The following is a 13,288-nucleotide window of genomic DNA, read 5'->3' on the forward strand; positions in this document are numbered from 1 at the left end:
AGAGTACTCTCTGGCTATCAAGGATATGGAAAACTGGGTTATGAGTTTTCTGATTGATAACTTTCCGCAAAAGGGAGATCAGATGCTGCAATGTACTAAACATTTGGAAATAAAATAGCTGAACCTTCCCATTGTAATACATTACACTATTGTATTCCAGGCTGGGAAAAAATACTGCTGGGAACAAAGATTTAAGGTTTCAATCCTCTGGCCATTTCTGTGTCTGTCAGTGAGAGTTACAAGTTTTTCTGCCTCTCTCTCCCCTTTTTATTCCTGCTTGCATTTTCGGAGGCAGTGATTATACCTGCTGTTATGACCACACTGCACAGTGCTATAAACAGCTCCTGCAGGCCCACGCTTCCCATCAACCTGCTTTAGAAGCCACTTTACACTGAGAACAGCATGTAACACAAGCTTGAAGCATTCGGAACATCAGAGAAGGCCAAGCTTTGTTGCCTTGCCTTTAGTTCAAGGTAATGTTCCTGTAAAATTTCAGTGAAGGCTCAGTATTTTACAAGGCTTAGAATTGCCTGTTTCTAATATTGGACTTGATCTTCCCTCCAGAAGGTTCAAATTGAAGTGGCAATGAGAAAATGCAGTAGGTGTAGGGTGATCCTCTGTATTTCTATCAAGGGAATGAAGAGTTTGGTCAGAGTTTGGCTGTCTGACAGTGTTACAGGGAGAGTGTGGGACTCATCATTGCTGTGAAAAAGCATCATGAATTTGCAACAGCCCCATAAACTTGCACTTAAACCATCTCAACCATCTGTGTTGCTGACTTCTTTCAGAAGTGAGTGGGGTGAACATAAAATTGCCCTGAAGTCTCAGTCGGCGGCAGAAATTGTGATTTCAAATACCTATCAAATGATGCATTTTAATTTTTTTAAATGCACTTTTGTTCATAAGGTCCTGTAATCCCAGAATGCTGTGGATATTTTTTTGCCTTGGAATTTTGCTTTTCTATTGATTAAATTGTTAATCAGATTAGTACAAAGTCAGTCACGGAAGATCAATATTAGACTTTTCCCTCAGGCTTGAACTAATATCGTAATCAGCATTGTTAAAATGTTGGAAGTTGATGGCTAGTATGTTGGCCATTAGCTAATGTTTTGTTCTGAAGTAGTGTGTATTATTCCCTCTTATTATTTACATTGGGACCACATGCATTGGAGCCTTTTTTCCATTCTAATTCTACCCACCTTATTATTAAAAGGAGTTTTTTTGTCAAATAATTGTAAAAGCAAAACTAATGTTGCTTTTTGCTGAAGTCCATAAAACTGCTCATTGGAGGTAACTTGCATTCCCTTTGATGTGACTATGACACTCCACTCCAATTATTTACCATATGGCCATGATGGACAATGCCTTTCTGAGTTGACACTTGATTTTGATCCCACCGAGTGAAAGCATTCGATGTTCACTGACTTCTTAGTTCCTCCACGTAGACACAAGTAATAAGAAAATAATAAATGCATAGTTCCATTATATAAGTATGTTTGAGAAGTACTTCTCAAACCCCACTCTGTGATCCAGAATTTTACCAAGAGACTAAATTATATTACTATAATAATAATGGAATTCTGAGCAAACTGTACCATTTGATGATTTCACTCACCAATTGCATTTGCTTGGTTTGACTTAGTAGTTCTGAACTGGTGGAACATTGTTCGGTTCAATGAGAGCAATTTTGAGCACATTATTAAACTCTGTTAGTTATATTGATTTGTGAGGAGAATAAGGGAACAAGAAATTTCTTAAGACAAAGAGACACAAGAGACTGCAGCTGCTGGAATCTGGAGCAAGAAACAATATGCTGGAGGAACAGTGGGTTGAGCAGCATCTGTGGTGGGGGGGGAAGGAATTATCGACGATTTGGGTTAAAACTTTGCATCAGGATTTGTCAACGTTTCGGGATGCAAGTCCTGATGCAGGGTTTTGGCCCAAAACATGGACAATTCCTCCACCACCCCCACCCCCATAGAAGATATTTCTGAAAAATGATTTGAAAATTTTAATTGTTTCAGTCTTTTTCAGAAATATTTTAGACATTTGTACTGGATGCGAAAGAGTAAAATAATGGGTGGGTGCTTTGGGCACTTATGGTATGGATTCTGGTGCCTCCAGGATATGTAATAAAGGTCCTTTACTCAATTTCTGGATTGTGTTTCAGTAGTTATCCATAGCTAAGGTGGCCTTGGGGGATATGAAAGTTGACCAATTGGAAGGAAGCTCAGCAAGGATTCCTATTCCTTGTTGCGAGAAGTAACAATGGGAAGCAAATATAATATCAGACTTGGGAGACAATAATCTCCCATCACCTATTGTTGAGTAGTCAAATGATTTGTCAGCAGAATAAGGCAGGTTACACTGAGGAGCTTGACTCTGGGAGATCTATGCATTGAGCATTGAATGAATGGTATCAGAACAAAGTATCTTCCAGTAAAAGTCACTGGAAGGTAATCCAGGGTAAAGATTGCACCCACCGGACTGTGACTATCTGTCTCTTCTGAATTAAAACTTGAAAGATTGTGAGATGTCACTAAATTGGTAAATTGGTTTATTATTGTTACATGTACCCAGGTACAGTGAAAAGCTTGTCTTGTATACCGTGCATACAGATCAATTCATTACAACAGTGTGTTGGGGTAGTACAAGATGAAACAACAATAATGCAGAATAAAGAGTTACAGTTACAGAGAAAGTGCAGGTAGACAATAAGGTGCAAAGGTCATAATGAGGTAGATTGTGAAGTCAGGAGTCCGTCTTGCCATACTAGGGAACCGCTTAATAGTCTCATAACAGCTGAATAGAAGCTGTCCTTGAGCCTGGTGGTATGTGCTTTCAGGCTTTTGTATCTTCTACCCAATGGGAGTGGGGAGAAGAGCGAATGTCCAGGGTGGGTGGGGTCTTTGATTATGCTGGCTGCTTTACCGAGGCAGCGAGAAGTGCAGACAGAGTCCATGGAGGGGGGGCTGGTTTCTGTGATGTGCTGAGCTATGTCCACAACTTTCTGCAGTTTCTTGCAGTCATGGGCAGAGCAGTTGCCATACCAAGCTGTGATGCATCCAGATAGGATGCTTTCTGTGGTGCATCGATAAAAATTGGTGATGGTCAAGGGGGACATGCTGAATTTCTTTAGCCTTCTGAGGAAGCAGAGGCGCTGGTGAGCTTCCTTGGCCGTGGCATCTACACGGTTGGACCAGGACAGGCTATTGGTGATGTTAACTTCTAGGAACTTCAAGCTCTCAACCCTCTCGACCTCAGCACCATTAACGTAGACAGGAGCATGTGCACTGCCTCCCTTCCTGAAGTCAATGGCTGGAGCACTATGGCTATCACTATGACATGGAGACAGATTTAATGAAAATAAAATAGCCATAAACCCCTTTCTTTCTACCTTTCCCTCCCTCTACCCCTTTCTCTTCATTTGCAAAGGTCAATATTCTTTAACTTACACCACTCTCCTGGAATTTTAAATAATGCCTTGCATATTAGTAAGAGCTCTATGCCAAAGCCTCTGGTTTAATAAGTGAAATTCAGTTGTAGGATTTCAGGATTTTAACCTGGGAATGTTTTCCATAACTTTGCTTTCAGTGTGAGATGAAAACCAGTGATTTCATTGTCATGACACAAGTGAAATTATTTAACTAAATATTGCACATTATCTCTTGATAGACATGTAGTAGCATTCACACCTTTCAGGAATATCCATTGTGAACCAGCAGAGGCACATCTGGAGGAGTTTTGCTGGAAAAAATATGAATCCTGATTGCAATATCCCTTCCGGAGTTGGTGACTTCTGGATTGCTCAAAATTTTACAGCTCAGCTAGTGAGCTGATGTGAATTCCTCAATTAGCCTGCGTTATATAATTTTTTTTTGCTGAAGTATGATTATTTTTTTTGCTATATGCTTGCATTTCATCTTGTATCTCTGATTTCATTGTTCTTCTCTCCTCCAACTCTTGACACAGAAAAGCTCATAGAAGGTCTGAAGTCCCCTGAGACTTCATTTCTGCTTCCTGACCTTCTATCTCTTGGTGACCCCTTTGGGAGTACCGAGGATAATATCAATGGTAAAAAAATCTCCGGATGCATTTGTTTCAGCGTGCATGACCATATTATAGGAATCTGGAGTATTTTCACCTGTTAAGTTTCAGACCCCTTTAACTTGACTCTTTGAAAGTCAATGTTTTATGAATAACTATTGTAAAATTGTGTGCACATGGTTGATTTTCAGTGACATTCTGGGTTCCTATTTATTCTGTGCCCCCCACCACTTAGAAAAAGTGAGCTATTCAGGTGCCCCTGTATTTGGCATACATGTGAAAATTCAGTGCATGCTCACCAGTATGCTGGACATATTAAAAGTACAAGAGATGGCAGCAAAGTGATGAGAGCCCTTTCACTAAGGTAAGGCATGTCATTATGGCAGTGACAATGGTCAATGCAGCCAATCATTACTAGCTGAACCCCAATCAGTTGTGTAAAGCTTTTGACATCTATATTTAGGGGTTGAGGTTGAAAATTCTCTTGTTCCTATTCTTTACACTTTCACTGAATCTGCTTGTGTTTCTATCTCTGCCACAACATTTTGTGTCTTGTCTATCTTGTCAGCTTCTTGCCCTGTTCTGTTACGTGGCATTTTTCTGTAGTGGATGGTGATTGTGTTGTGACAGTCTGTGCCTTTCTGTAATATACCTGAAGTGTTTCAAGGAACACCCAGCTGCAGCAGTGCTTGCATTCACGTACTTTGGGGTATGTGCATATTACATGGGCACTTTGATGGATTTTCTAGTCAACAGAGCCATGACTACAACTTCTTATTTGCCTTAGTCCTGTTTGTGACAAGAAGAGTTGATTGTTCCATTAGTGTTACCAATTATCTAACAGAAAAATGCAAGTTATTTTGGCAGAGCTCTGAAGAGAATATGACAGAACAATGTATTCAAGTGTCAATCCTATGTCACCTGCATTATTCGAAATTAATCTTGGTTTGGCATCATTTTGCTTGCCACATGATAGTTATGTTCATTCAGCATTCATTTGAAATCTGCCACTGAGTAATGGCACATTGCAGGATCCTAAATCTCTACTTCCCCAGCTTATATGTGAAATATCGATTTAAAAACCAAGTATTTTTATGGAACAAAGCGTAATTCTGACGTACTGTTCTAAAGAGATTAAGGGAATTTAGTCTTAAGTTCTGTTGAAGTACTTCAGTTAAAATTTCTTTGAGAATTATCTGAAGGAATTTAGTTGCAGTGTCTAAGTTTCTATCAATACTGCAAAGATTTAAGGGCCTATTGTTGTGGAGTGTAATTATCTAAAGCTTTGCCCATTTGCCTTCACGCTCTGTGGCAGCTTGGCTGTTTTCTTGATACACCTTAATATTATTTGATGTCTGCTGCATTTAATTCTCTATTTGTGCCCTGATTCAAAAGGAAAGTCTGAGATAGTGGTGGGAAATCTCATACCTGGATTTGAGTCTTCAAAGCCTCAGCAACTGGCACCACTGCAGGTGGAAGCTTTGGGTGCTGTGGCCGTTATAAATGCTTCAGGTTGGTACACACACTGCACTTAACCTCAGCACCTACCATTATTACGCACTCAAATAATTTGTGCTTGTTTTTGTTGTGCTTGAGTCAGAAAAAATGTTCTACTATTTAAAAACTGAGTTGGAATAATAATCCACAGGTCTACCTCAATTTCCCTCATTTTGCCTCCTTGTTTTTCTTCCTCTTTGTTCTTGTTTCATGGACCTTTTTCCAAGAAGCCAGAAGATGGCATTTATAAAACATTTAGATTGCTAACTTCTGTTCTTGAATCAAATGTGGGTTATCAATAAATGACCATCATAAGTAAAGGTGCTGGAAATCTGAAATAAAAACAGAAAATGCTGATGAAGTTCTGACAAAGGGCCTTCAACCTGAAACATTAACTTCTTTTCTCAGCTGCCTGACCTGCTGAGTGTTTTCAGCATTTTCTGTTTTTATTTGTGGGGTTACTCGTTTAGCATCCTGTATTAGGATGGGGTTTGATCAAGAGATACACTCAAGCTGACCATGGATTAAGTCTCAGGGAAGAGCATCTGATGTCTGATTGAAGAGGAGGACATTGAGATTTTTAAAAGCAGTTGTATATAGTGACAGTGCTGTAGCCAGGAAGATCAGATAGTTCTGCTGCTAATCAAACTTCTGGACCACATTGCTTATAAGTAACTAAGACTGACTCATATGTAACTACTCTCCACTCATTCTTGATATATTATCCTGCTTTTAGTGGGAGAAGTTGAAGAAGCTTCTGTTTCCCCTGCTCTTTAAGTAGACTTTGCTGAATAAACTGATGTTTATGTTGATATATAACAGACTTCTGTAAATCATTCATCCCTTCATTTCTTTAGCTGATGCAGAGTTATCAATAAATACTGTTTAAGAAGCTAGGAGGCAGCCAGAGTTTGGTGAGGTAATTTCACAGGACAGACACGTGAGGGAAAGGCTATTCTTCCATAAGAGTAATTGGGATTCAGAATACATTACCTGATGGAGCAATTGGTATAGATTCAATAGTGGGCTTCAGAAGGGAGTTGGATAAATATTTGAAGGAAAAGTAAATCGCAGGAATATGAAGAATGAACTGGAGAGTGGAATTAATGGAGATTGCACTTCGAAAAGAGACGATGCGTAATGTCCTAATTCTGTAGTGTACTGTACTGATCTGCCATTTGAAGGGATGTAATAGTGTTAGAGTGTTGGTAGTGGAAGAAAACTAGATGAAGTATTTCAATTAACACATATTAGGCTATGGAGGCCATAAAAATAATGATTCAAGTCATAAAATTGTAGCTAGTTCTTAAATAATATCTTCAGTAATTAAGTTCATGTCTATAGGGTTAGAAAGGAAAAAAAAAATCTTGCTTTCTAACAGGTTTAGTTTACAATTCTGCACACAGTGCAGAAGGTGCTCTGTGCTGGTGAGCAGCACCAAGTAAACTGAACATGCAAAATCAATCCCAAACATGGGTGTACATTTAGCAATAAATTTATACTGCAGCTTGGTGTCCAAGCTGAGAAACGGTAATATGAGACAGTGGAGTGGAACATTTGCAGTGACTAAGTATTTACATCAACAGCAGATAAGTTTATCAAAAGCAAGGCACTGGTCCCCTCTTTTTTTTAATCTCCCACCAACATCCACCTCTTAACTAAAGTAAACTTGAAACTGCAGCAGCATGAGATTCCAAATGGTGTTAAAGTAAAGCAGCATGAGATTGTGTCCTTTTCAATGAAATTAGTTTTTAAAAAAAACCCTCGGGGATATTGAACTAGTGCAGTACATGCAGTGTGAGGAATAATAACTGTCTCTATGTCGAATCAATTAAGAAAAATGAGCTCCAGTAAGGGAATATGTGAAAAGAATAGTGCACTACCATTATGTGAAGGCCATGTCAAGTACTATATCTGTTGTATTTAATTGCAATGGAATCTTCCAGACTGCCAAACATCATATTCTGAAAAGTATGAAGTATGTTTTCAAAAATGTTCAATATTGGATGAAGAAAATTGAAGAGGCAAAACAGTCAAATCTTACACAGTTTAAGTATTTTTTTTGCCCAGTTCAGAGGAAAACTACGGTTAAAATATTTAAAAAGGGTAATTAAATGGGATTTTTTCACTGGGGAGACTTGCATTAAGAAATGAATTTTAGAAAGCATTGTTTCAGATTTCAGTATATTTTACTAATCATGTGCTATATATCTTCTTTCTGCTTCCCTGTCTTGCACCTACCACACTGAACCTTGCTCAGATTCTCTCACTGGAGAGGACTCCATTCTTGACTACTCTCTCCTCTCTAACCCAGTGACTGAAATTATTGATGAATTTTCTCCTGTAGTTTCATCTGGGCAGGTTAAGCAAGGTAAGAATGTCCAATCCTGATCTGTTTCCTTTTATTGCTATTTCTCAATATTGATTCTTATTCTTGCTCCCACCTCCCTCCACCCCATGGTTTTGTTCACCCCTTAATGTATTTGAAATTACAAATATTTCCAAGTACTAGTCCAAGTACAATTCCAAGTACAAGCTTCCAAGCTATTTGAGTACGTTATTGCAAAGTTGTTTTAATTTTGAAAGACAAGCACATTTTGCACATCAAAGATGCTTAAATGTGCACAATAGAAACTTAAAACACAATGGAAACTAATACTGAACTAGTTTGTGAGAGAAGAGCGAGGTGTCTCTATGGTTACCAGGATGTTGACTTAAACTGAGAGTTGCATTGTTGCCACAGCTTTGGAAATTTTAGAGATTTTTATTTGCCTCTCACAGCTGTCAGCCAGAAGCTGCAGTGAATGTGCTACTGGGTGGGCTTTTATTCATTACTGTTCCAATCAATTAAATTGACTAGTCTGCAGTGCCTTGCATTATAATTCGAATTGAAAGGACCAGTTTTCACAAGATAGATTTGTTTGTTGTTGGTGCATTCTCTGTGGACCTGTGTGCTAATGGATTCCTAGATTCTCTGCATTGAATTCCCTCATTTGAATTGTGTGACCCATAATGGTTGATAGCTAAAGTCAGATATTGTTCTATTGCTTTTTCCTTTCTCACTCAGTGATAGTGACTCACAATAGTCAGTTTGACTCCAGGCAACCTAGTTTAGCCTGAGAACTGGGAAACCTGCAGATGTTTTCCAAAGGTTTGAGCCAAGTTGCGCACAGTTGGAAGCCTACATTTGTCTCCACGTGCAAATTGCCCAATTATGGGAATATCCACTAGCACGTATGCTGCTGATCTCAGTGTTAAATTTGCCCCAGTAAGTTTCAAGATGGATTTGGATCTATCTTTGAACAGAGAAAATGACAAGGATGGCAATGCATGGGAAAGCATGAATGAGTAGGATGAATTGGGAAGCAACTTTTAGAGGCAGAATACGTACAGTGAAGAAAGTGGCTGTTTTCTGTACCATGTCATAGGCTTCTCATTGAGAGGCCTCTGCTTCAGTTTCATCTGAATGCAGTATTTAAAACTGTGAATGATCATGACAGTTTGCTCTCTACGTATGGGACTTTCAGTATATTGTGGATGCTTTGTGGCTATGTAGCACCTGTATGAGTACGAGTTCTTTCACTGTCCCATTTAATGTTATGTGTTTAGTTTCTCGTTTCACAAATGAAACTTTGATTTTTATTTCAGCTAGACTTTCATTCTTTCAGCTAGTGAAACAATATCATTGCAGCCTTCTGACCCAGAATCTTAATACGTCTTTTTTATCTGAGGCACAATTAACACATACTGGAATATAGTACAAAATTGAGTTGTGAAATGCATGGTTCTCAGGATTGACCTGATCACTATCCCTTCACATGATCTGCATCTCAGCCTAACTCGGAGTTATCAAGTGTTACAGATTGATATTCGGTGCAGACACTGAAGTACAGCTGATAACGTAAAGGCAGCCTGATTACTAATTGAGTGCAACAGAGGTGGAGGGCAGGTAGTTTGCTCATTTCCAGGACATCTTAAATTAGTTAGGCTCTGCTCTTTACAGGTTGTTAGCTCTGTATGTGTAATGTATAGAGTTGGTTTTGTTTTGAGGTCCACTGATGAAAAATGTCAGTGTCTTTGCCGATCCATGATTCACAAATATATATAGAAACATGTTCAAAATGCATGGTGAAGTGTTGGTTATTAACATTGCCTTGTATGTGATGTTTCAAAGCCTGAGGTTTTACAGATTTCAGGAGAATGAAAGCAGGAAACAAAGTATTAAAAAAACAAAACATATGGCTAATTATTCAGAACTGTATGAAAGTATAAGTGGTCTTCACAATGGAAATATTGTGCATCGTTTCTGATACTGAGCAGCATGATTCCCCTCTCGCAAATGAGGAATTTGCTTGAAGCAGTTTTGGAACGCCTCCCTTCACCCCCTGCCCTGCCAAATTAAAGCAGCTGCAATTGGAATCAATCCAGAATGGTGAGCAAAAGCAATTGGGAGAAAAAGGTGGAAGGCCAGTAGTGAGAGGGATGGCTAAGAAACCTGGGCTAGATCAGACAAAAGTAGTTGGAAGTGAATGGATGGCTTGTTAGAGCATGCCTTGAGAATTTGGGCAACCCTATTGCCTGGTATAAAATGTCCAAGTTTAACCCTCAATGGGGAATGAAAGCGAAGGGATCTTGAAAAATCTAAAGATGTCAGTCACTCATCAGTTTAAAAGCATTTCTGCAGTGGAATCATGGTTAGTGGGTCAGAACTTGCTGGGAAGTACTGGAGAAATGCAGGAGATCACCTGCAAGGGAAAAGAGCAAGTACACTTAATTTTGATTGAGTGATTTATATTGATTGTTTTTTTGTTTTAAAATGATTTATTTTAATTTATTTTTAATATTTTTAAAACCTAATTGTTTAATTGATTTTTGATAGTTTTTAAATATTTCTGAATATCTGTGACAATGAAAATTCTTGACAAATTTAACAGCTGGCAAAGACAGTGCAGTTAGGACTTTGCCAGCTGTTTTGCAGATGGGGCTTGGTCTGGCATCCCTCTTCCCATAACACATACTCCCCATGCAATACTGTTTCATCAAGCAAGGTCCTGCCATTGCGCAGGATGTTGCCATTTTGGATTGTGATGACAATTTCCAGCAAGTCAATGTCAGGGTTCCACAAATGGTAAATTGGTACACTTGTTGGGGGTGAGCAAAGGTGGTTTGCTGCTGGCAGCAAGTTCTGGTGCGTTGTTTAAAAAGCTCCCCCCCCCCCCACCCCCTACTTTGGATCACTACAGCGAAACAATGTTGTGTTGGTGGAAGACAAACATACAAGATTTTAGATGCAGATGTTACAAGAGTGGATGAGATTTTCAGAATCTGCAATATTCCAAGGGTAAAGCTGTGGCCCAGCACAGATAATTCTGGAGAAGGGAGGATTGTTCCTGTTGTAAGCCTGCATTGTGCATTTTCTATCTTAAAATCAGCCATTTTAAAAGAAAGGTGGTGAACAAAGTGCACAGAAGTTGTTGCTCATCACATGAGGTGGAGGCATGGGAGAGGAAGAACATCAGCAAGTAAAACTGACCTACAAAATCAGTACTTGTCAGCAAATTAGTAATCACATCATTGACAAGTAACTATAATTTTCTGAAAACAGGAAGGCTTATAAAATAGAGATGAAAACTTTGTTTGGTGTACTGTATTGGGCACATTCAAAACTCTTTTTTTCCGTGTCCATTGTTTGGTTGGCTCAAGTTTATAGAAGTTTTGTAAATAAATTGCAAAATGTCCTCTTTTCGGGAAATAACTTTGCTCAACTTAATCCTGCTTTCTGTTAATATTTAACATTTTCTGAAAATCTTGCTTCTTACTGTCCATGCCTCCCTTTTACATGCTGCAGAGGATACTAACCTCATCTCAGACTTTGATCTTTCTATTAAAAATGACAAAGTGGAAGATGATGAATTTGACCCCATTCCTGTGTTGTCAAAAAATTCACAAGGTAAGGTTTCAATTAAAGCATTTGCTATTGTCTTATCCCAATCCCTTTGTTGATATTTGATGCACTTTTCACTAAACCATCATTGGCAGGAAGAAAACAATGCAAGCTTCACTTTAGTAATTCTAATATTTATGAAAACCTCCCTCACAACTACACAACACAAATGTTCCAGTCTTAATCTAGCAATTCCGCCTCTTTTGTAGTCATACAGCACGGAAACTGGTCCTTTGGCCTACCAAGTCCACACTGGCCATCAAGCACTCAATTAAACTAATCCCGTTTTTTATTCTCGCTGTGTTCCCTCAACTCCTCCCAGATTCTGCCACTCACATACATACTCGGGATTTATATAGCATTACTTGCAACCTTAGGATGTCCCAAAGTCCTTCGCAGCCTAGGTTTTCAAACTGGGAGTTGACCTTGTCTTCTCGCCTCATCTCCAATGCAAGGGAGGAGTGTGGTGAAGTTAGAAGGGTATGCAATTATAAAAACAGACTTTTAATTAGCAGAGACGATATGTATTTGTGTCAGAGGGGATGGAGACACAACAAAAGAAGTTTGACGGTGTTTGCTGTACACCAAAAGAATTCATTCAGAATAATGTTAACAGCACAGAAGGAGACCAGTCAGCTGTCATGACTCCATGGCAACCGTTAGAAAGAAGACTGCAGCTGGTCACACTCCCCTGCTCTTCAGAATTGGAAGTTCTGAAGTCGAGTATAGACCACAAGCAAATAGATTAGTAGATCATTATTTTTTGATGGTGATTGTTGAAGAATAAGTGTTGGTTTGGGGACACACAGAAGTAGCCTGCTGTGTGAATAGTCATTAGGATACTTTTCATGCCCTTGTAAATAGACAAACTTACTTTCATCTCAGGTTCAGTATACCTACAGTGCTCCACTTTTTCAGTGTTAGTTTGAAGTATTTGTCAAGGTAATTCACTCAGTTGTAATGTTGGGATGATAATGCACAATTTTCTAATGGGTGGGAGTGCTACATAATTCATTCTTTCAACATTCAAAGTGCCAAGTTTATTTAAAATTAGGTGTGATATAGGACATATAATTACAAAGGACGTTTTGCCACAAGAGGTAGACACGTTAGCGTTGATTTTGTTCAGCCCTCCAGGTGGTTCCCATCTTTCCTACCTTCACTGCTGTGTTCTGGTTTCTAAGCCTGGCTAAAATGTCGATCCACCACTGCATCCATAACTTTCAGTCTGTTATCATTTTGATGTATTATGGTCTTCGGCTCTCAAAAACAAATAGTTTTAAGTTTGGGGTGCCCAAAAGGAACCACACTTCCAAAACAAGGATATGGAGACTCTTGGATGATAAAATGAATCTAAATTTAAACAAAACCAGCTGGCCTCTGAAAATGGCTCTTGTCCAAATGCACCCGTCTTTCAGTGTAAATGCTGATAAGATACTGTTATAATCGGAGCTAGACCGTGGAATATGTTGTCATATTATTTAAATATTCTTGATTCTCTCAATCTCGAAACAGAGCAAAGTCAAATAGCTGCTGGCTTCTTCTTTGAACAGCACCTTGAAATAGCAAAATTTTGTTTTATTTAAGTAACCAATTAATTTAATTGGGCCTTGACTAAATAAATAATCTACCAACATTTCTGATCACTTTGTAGAGAGCAAGCAAATGAGAGTGTAAATAAATCAGCCGTATTATTGAGACTTGGTTGTAAAGTGAGCAAGTAATAAAATCTCCCATTGTCTTGCTGCACAGGCTGAGCCATGACACTAAACTGGTTCCATGGGCAAACATAGAGTAGGG

At 38.8% G+C, this 13,288-nt stretch overlaps 1 protein-coding gene across 6 annotated transcripts in view; it reads left to right on the forward strand.

The window, feature by feature from the left end:
* aak1b (AP2 associated kinase 1b) overlaps positions 1 to 13,288 on the forward strand; it is a 93,642-nt gene that overhangs the window by 58,365 nt on the left and 21,989 nt on the right. For 2 of the 6 annotated variants that reach the window (XM_052040811.1, XM_052040815.1), the window contains exon 16: positions 5,443 to 5,559. The exons of 1 other annotated variant lie outside the window; for it this stretch is intronic. In XM_052040811.1, the coding sequence (XP_051896771.1) occupies positions 5,443 to 5,559 (117 nt within the window). Of the gene's footprint in view, positions 1 to 3,972; positions 4,075 to 5,442; positions 5,560 to 7,804; positions 7,916 to 11,392; positions 11,495 to 13,288 lie in introns of all 6 variants that reach the window. 3 more of the 6 variants (XM_052040813.1, XM_052040814.1, XM_052040810.1) reach the window with 3 other exon arrangements.

This window comes from Pristis pectinata, chromosome 29 (genome assembly GCF_009764475.1).
Source record: "Pristis pectinata isolate sPriPec2 chromosome 29, sPriPec2.1.pri, whole genome shotgun sequence".
Lineage (NCBI taxonomy): Eukaryota > Metazoa > Chordata > Chondrichthyes > Rhinopristiformes > Pristidae > Pristis > Pristis pectinata.